This window comes from Vombatus ursinus, unplaced genomic scaffold, assembly GCF_900497805.2.
Source record: "Vombatus ursinus unplaced genomic scaffold, bare-nosed wombat genome assembly UNPS02009770.1, whole genome shotgun sequence".
In the NCBI taxonomy this organism is placed as follows: domain Eukaryota; kingdom Metazoa; phylum Chordata; class Mammalia; order Diprotodontia; family Vombatidae; genus Vombatus; species Vombatus ursinus.
This window is the reverse complement of record NW_020949548.1, coordinates 15,438,805-15,445,970: the sequence shown is the minus strand read 5'-3', so window position 1 is coordinate 15,445,970 and position 7,166 is coordinate 15,438,805. Positions and strand designations below refer to the sequence as shown.

General features: G+C 49.9%; 1 protein-coding gene across 1 annotated transcript in view; it reads left to right on the top strand.

Moving 5' to 3' along the window:
* The first annotated feature begins 274 nt into the window (after positions 1 to 274).
* The window catches only part of TUB (tubby bipartite transcription factor), a 70,009-nt gene continuing 63,117 nt past the window's right edge, over positions 275 to 7,166 (top strand). The window contains exon 1 of the mRNA XM_027852568.1: positions 275 to 423. Coding sequence (XP_027708369.1) covers positions 275 to 423 — 149 coding nt within the window. The remainder of the gene's footprint in view (positions 424 to 7,166) is intronic.

Below are 7,166 nucleotides of genomic sequence, written 5' to 3'. Positions count from 1 at the left end.
TGCTTGCCCATTCACAAACTCCACAGTAGTCACACGGGCTCCGGATGGGGAGTTATTCTACCCCTGCCCCCTGCATCCTCCGGACCCAGTGGGGAACCAAATGCAGTGTCAGATCTTGACCCGGGACCTGAGCTAGGCTTTCTTCCTGGCAGGCAGAGCCCTGAGCCTTGCACCTGGAATACCCTTCCACCTCTGCCTCAGCTATCCCCTCCATTTGGGTCCAGCCCCCACCTTGCTGCTGCCGGGGAGAAGAGCTGATGATCGCCATGTCGCCATGGCAGCCCCCTCTCCTTGGCCTCCCATTGGCTCCCTGTTGCCATGGGCTACAGAGTCTGTCTCCCCGGACTCTCCTACAGAAGCATGTGCGTCAAAGCTTATGGACACCGTTGAGCTGCTTACAGGAGGGGGTCCCAGGCGCTGTTTGTGAGGGAAGAGGGGCTGCTTGGGACACTTGCCCCCCAGGCTCAAGGACATGTGGAGGTATTTGTTGTTCTATCCACAGTCTACTTCCAGGGATCCAGGTTTGGGACAGAATTATGACACCCCTAGCCCCTCCATATCTAGTGGCATGTCATCCCTTTCCTTCTTTACAAAACTTGCTCCTGGGAGAGGCTTTGATGATATTTGCCACTTCCAGACACAAAGCTTTCTAAGGTATTCATGAACAGAAACCAGCTGGGAACACCCAGAGGGTTATTAAACACAGATCTGTCTGCATGCCTCCTTGGGGTGTATTTAAGTGACTGTTCTCTCTCCCTAGGGGCATATGTAGCAGGAACCTTTTTCCTCCTGAAGTAGAAGGCATGTACCATCTCAGGGCTGATTCTAACTTCAGGCACCTCCCTCAACAAACTACCCCCCTTCCCAAGCCATCTCTATAACTATATAGGATGCAGTCACCTTCAGATACAGGAATGGAGATGCTTACAGACTCACATGTCCTGTCCTTTAGCATGGTCCCACATCTGCTACCTCTTTTGACTCTTCTGGCCTGTGTATCTAGAGCCTGGCAAGTAATGCCCTTCTGAATAGAGGGGGGGCTGTTCTTACAAGGGAACATTTTGCTTCTGAGAACCCCTTGGATGCCAGCCCTCCTGTTGTCCTGGGCTGACAGCTGGGGGTTAGACAGTCATTGAGGAAGCTGGCCCAAGCCTGGGGAGGAGGGGGAGGCTTCCTTATTCCTGTCCCTATTCCTTGCCTGTCTGGCCCTCGCCCCTCGACCATAGGAGCAGTCAGGACTAAGGAATGAATGGGGGAGCTCTTCTTGGGTGCCAGCTGGGGCTCTCAGTTGTGTGGGCCACTGTTTTTCAGAGAGGAGGAAAGGTCCTTCTGAGGTGTTTGTGATTGCAAAAAAAAAAAATGCTTTCAGTCTCATTTCTTGGGTCTCTGGGAGTGGACTTGGAGTGTCCTGAGTAAAACCATTTTGGGGGGAGGGAGGAATTCCTGAGAAGTCTTTTGATTTGGGTCTAACCAGGCACATCTTAAGCGACAATTCTTGGTAAACCGAGGCTAGGAGGAAGGCTCAAGCTGGTAAAACCTAGATGCTCAGAGGAATGGGACACCTTGTACATCTGACCCCCAGAATTCAGGGCCCCCTCTCCTGGGAAGCAAAATGTTACACCCAAAGAGGATGTTCTGAGGAGGGTGCCCCCTCATTTCCTTCTCCCTGCACCCTTTTGAGGAAACTAAAAAAAACCAAGAGGGGAGCAGAAATGGTGGTGGGAATCTTTTGGGGTGGGAATAAATTCAGAACAAAATGAGGTCTGTGTAAAAAGAGAAATCAGTTAGTCCCCATATGGCCTTGGCCATGTGACCCTCTGTAAGAGAGAGGCAATCTTGGTTTACTTAGTCCTGTAGCAGGATAATGCCTCCAGGGTGTTGTATCCCAGCATACCCTGCTGCTGAGAGCCCAGATGGGCATTCCTAGCCCATCCACCTTCCCCAGAGGGTTTCCTTCCTCTCTTACTCTGATGATTGTTGGCTCGGAGGGAAAGTGAGTGTTTAGTCCACACCCTCCCCTCTTCTCCCACTCTATCTCATCCCTCCCTCCCAGAGCTGGACCTCAGCAGACTCTCCTTCCCTTAATTCAGCAGGAGATAATCCTGGCTTCAGATCTTTCCCAGGGAATGAAAGGAGGAAGCTGTAAAACAAAAACCATTTCAGAAGCTTAAGGTTGTCAAGTTGACAAAGAGGAGGGATCCTCCTTAGTAATCTCAGCTGCCCTTGTGGGCAGAGATGTCTTCCATTCCTCCTCTGAGCAGGCTCTAGAGCTGGCCTCTGGGCTAGACCTCCCTTTAGGTGAAGTTGGGACTCCCACCTTGGCCCTGTCTACAGGGTTGCAGCCAGTGGGACCTTTGTGGGTCTCTGTTTGCTGCTTTCAACTGCCATGACTGCTTGCATTTATGTGGCAGAAGTTCAGAAGGAGACCCCCAGTTTTTAACACCATACTGAGGCAACGTGGTAAAAATAGAAAGACCACCGGACTGGGTGCTTTCCCTGTTATAGAGCACCCTCAGATCTCTATGAGGGAAGACAGTCAATTATCTCTGTCCTCATTTTACAGTTGAGGTCCCAGGTCACAGCTACAGAGTGACACTGTCATGGCTAAAATCACCATCTTTCATACTCCCACGTCCATTGTACCTCACTGGCTCTCAGCATTGTAGTAGAAAACTGGGGGCCTCCTTCTGAACCTCCTCCGGAGGCTTGCCTCCTCACCAGGGATCCATCCAACATTCATTCCATTCACAGAGCTGGAGAGATTGACGATGGGTCCGATGACCACGTTACACCTGTAGCTTTCCACCCCCAGCCACTATTCTGTGTTCATGTTGTGTTCCCATGTTGAGGATTCCTGTCTCTGCCTCCTGCTCTCCTCTCCTCTTATTTTTTTCTTCTCTTCCCTCCCATTAGGGAGTGGCCCTTCTTAAACTCCCCCTTAAAACTTGACAACAGCCCAGTAACTTAGAGACTGTAGGAACACAGAATTCCCATCCATGGTGAGAGAACTCTTTCATGGGGTGGGGGGCTGTGAGAAGGGAGGGCAGTGAGGAGGTGCCCAGTGAGAGCCTCTTTGGCTATTAGAGGGAAGCCCCCAAAGTGATGTCTGCTGGCCCTCACAGCTCTTTCTCTCTCTGCCCTACCCCTCCATCCCCTACCCTGGGTCTGATTGTTCTACCACAAGCTGACATCTTGATGACCTCTCTAGCTACTTTGTAAGAGAGTCACCTAACCAGGGGACACCTGGCCCAGAAAGCCCTCCTGGTGGACTGGCCCGTGCTATATGAACTCCCCAATAGAACAGAGTTACCTTTTCAGAGACCCCGGCTCCGTGGCTTCTCTTGTTTCTCACTGGCCCTCCTTTGAGACATGTCCCATCTCCCACGAGATAGACACACGTCAGCTGGCAGTGGAGTGGGGTGCGGCAGTACCCTAAGTATGGGATGACTGAGGCTGGTGCTGGTAGCCCATAAAGGGGAGGAGGAAGTACAAGGCTAGGGAAGGCTCAGGATGCCTTTTGGAGCTGGGTGAAGACTCTTTCTCATTTCTTCCTGTGGGGTGAGGGCTGACGTTGTGCCCTTTCCATTCTAGCATGTGGAAAGGAGACCTCTCTGCTGCTTAGAGGGTGAAATAGGTTTTTTTTTTTTAATGGAAATTCCACCCCTTTTTTGTGAGTGTTTTTCCCAAGTTGTTTCAGCCTTCTCCCCTTCCGCATCTCTCATTCGCCTTGGCATCCTCATGACCTGAGGAGCCAGCCTTTTACTGCCTCCAGCTCTTCCAGGAGCACATTCTTTCCCACTCTTGATTCTGGATTGGCCCTAGCAGGACTTGTAGCTTGATCAGGGGTGGCAACTTCCTGAGCATCAGGAACCTGAGATTTTGTCCTGGCAGCTAACTCCCAGAGTGACCTGGGATAAGTCACTGTCTTCTTTGTATCTGTCAGATGGACGAGAGGGTTGGATTAGCCATTCTCAAAGGACTGCCTTTCCAGCTCTTGAATTTTCTGATTTAATGAGATTGGGCTCTGCAGCTGGTCCTGCAGAGACCAGGGACACCCCCCTCCTTGGCCCAACTTGGCATGCTTCTACTTTCAGACCATCTCTAGCCTCTATTTCTGTTGTAGGTCCTCAGAGTAGGCTCTTGGGGATCTACTTTTAAAGGCACTAAGGGGCCTGGGGCTCTCCTAGCATCTTTCTTTCTTTCTTTTTTTTTCTAGCCAAAGACAAGGTTTATTAGAACATCTGTCATATTGGGCAGACTCTTAAGGAGTCTGAACACAAGTGAGCTACTGGCTAGATTGTAAGAATCTGAGCCTCTCCTAGCATCTTTCAACTGGTGTGGAGTTTTGCCCCCTACTTCAACTCAATTAAATTCAACAAAAATTTATTTTCCTTTTTTTTTTTTTTTTGCTTTTTGGTGAGGCAATCAGGGTTAAGTGACTTGCCCAGGGTCACACAGATAGTGTCAAGTGTTTGAGGCCAAATTTGAATTCAGGTCCTTCTGATTCCAAGGCTGGAGCTCTAACCACTGTGCCACATAGCTGCCCCTCAACAAAAACTTAATAAGTGCCTACTATGTGCCAGGCACTGTGCTAAGCACTGGGGCTTACGAGGCAAAAGACAGTCCCTGACCTCAGGGAGCTCATTATTTCTACTGGAACCCCATGGATAAAGAGGTTTGAGATTCCAAGGGGTGTAGATACTGGAATGTTAGAACCTGAAAGACTCCTTAGGTAATATCAAGTCTAACAGTCTCATTTTGTAGGTGGGGAAACTGAGGCCCAGGGAAGAGAAGGGACTTGGCAGGGTCACATTTGAATCCTGATTCCTGGTAGAACAGGGTTGGGGTCAGTTTTGGAAAATGAGTTTATGGTGGCAGGGGCAGGCCTGCCAGGCTCTGAGAGTGGGTGCATTGGCATGTGGCCCTGGAGCCAACTTTCCCATGACTGGGACTCCCCGGGCACATTCTTTCTCTGCTTGGAAAGAATACCAGACACTGACCACCTGTCCTGTTTTCCCTGGGATGGTTCCATCTTGGAACAAGGAGCCCTGGTGTCAAGGAACCCCCAGGACAGCATGCCAGGACGCCTGGGTCTAGCTTCTCCTGCCCCAGTGGCTCTGCTCATTCTGGTGCTGGCCTGCAGCTCTGCTGTTTTTAGTGGAATGGATGGTTTTAAATAAAATCAGTGTTGGGAACACCTCTCCACAACAATCTCCCCGGAAAGCTGACGTCTCATCATCTGAGATCAAAAATAAATCTTTGGCCCTTTCCTGGTGAAGCGTCTGGGTATCCGTGGGGGTGGCAGGTGGCCAAGTGAAGGCAGCCGGGCGGGCTTCCCGGAGCAAGCTCTAGGAAATAACTGATCTTGGCCTTCCTTCCAGTGCCAGGATCCCCCCTCCCAGGTGGGCAGTGAGCCTGGTCCGTGGAGCATCTTGTTCCTTCCTTGCAGGGTCCCCGGGCTCTTCGAAGGTCCTTACGGACACTCCCTATTTGGGGATGTGAAGCACCCTGCCGACCCCCTCCACTCCTTCCCCAAAGGGTTTCTTTCTTTGCTGATTTCTACCACTTTTCTTTTTAGGCTTAGCAGCAACAAACTTGCCTTCCCCTTCCTTAATTCACCTAAGACATAATTGGGGTTAAAATAATCTGAACCCCTCTTCCCTCATCTTTTTTTTTTTTTTAAATTTTGGAGGCAATGGAGGTTAAGTGACTTGCCCAGGGTCACACGGTTAGCTAGTAAGTGTCTGAGGCCACATTTGAACTCAGGTCCTCCCCACCACAGGGCCGGTGCTCTATCCACTTTGCCACCTAGGTGCTCCTTTCCCTTATCTTTAAAATGGGGACAATCATACTTTCAATAGCTGCATCCTCCGGTTATTGTAGGCTACTTTGAAGTCCTATATTGATTGAACCTGAGACTGTAATTTACACAGAGACATTGGGAGCTTGGTATCTGCTGCTGCTGCTGCTGTTCTGGGTCTGGGCCAGCAGCCACTTGAATGAATGGAGACTAGGAAGGCTCTATTTCTGGTCTCTCGGGCTAACTTTGGCCTGCCTGTAGATCCCTTAAAGCTGCACCCCTTAAAGCTAGCCCCTCTTAAAGCTGCACCCCTTAAAGCTGTGTCCTTTAAAGCTGCACCTCTGAAAGCTAGCCCCTCAGGATGGAAATCTTTTTTTTTTTTTTTTTTAAACCCTGTTTCACAGCTGAGTGGGGAGGTGGGAGGGAAACCGGCTTTCTTGAACCTTCTGCCAAGGTCCAGCCTGGCAGCATCCTGTACCCCATTAACCGTCAGACCCAGCTCACAGAGCCAGAGACACTAGAGACACAGGCTGGGTGCAATGAATGCTTTGCACCTGTCGGGCCCAGCTGCCTGATCCAGCTACTTCCCTGGCTTACCAGTTGATGAGTCATCCTCAGGTTGGCAGAGCCCACCGGGGGAGTGGCCCTTTCCTAGAATCCCGTTTCACAGCTTTGCAGTATTCCTGGGTCTTGGGCTCCAAGTAACGGCAGCCAATTACCACCCCCAGTGAGAGAAAGGACCCTCTGTTACAGGGGCAGCTGGAAATCTAGAACTGGCCTCAAAGGCTTAGAAAATGCAATCCCCACTCCCCACCAACCCCACTTGGTTTTCTTGGGGACTTAAACTCAGCCATATCAATGCCCTCTCTATTATTGCTACTATATAATCATTATTTTTTACCCTGGACCTGTCTTTTAATTGTTTTGGGGAACTCCCAGCTGAGGAAGCCACCTTTTCCAACGAAGATCATTAAAGAGAGGGTGAAATAATGCCCAGGACCACTCAGCTAGCGTGTGGACTCAAATCCAAGCCTTCTCAATTTTGGGTCCATTTCTTCAGCCATGCGTTATACCGTTGCTGCCTCTTCTCTTCATCATCATCATCAGCAGCAGCAGCATCTGTAGCATCCCAGTGTAGTGGATAGAGATCTGGCTTTGGAGCCCCCTCTGATGCGTGCTTACTGTGTGACCTTAAGCAAGTCACTTAATTTCCTTCCTTCCTTCTTTCTTCCTTTCTTTCTTCCTTCTTTTCTTTCTTCCTTTCTTTCTTTCTTCCTTCCTTTCTTTCTTTCTTTCTTTCTTCCTTCCTTCCTTCCTTTCTTTCTTTCTTTCTTTCTTTCTTTCTTTCTTTCTTTCTTTCTTTCTT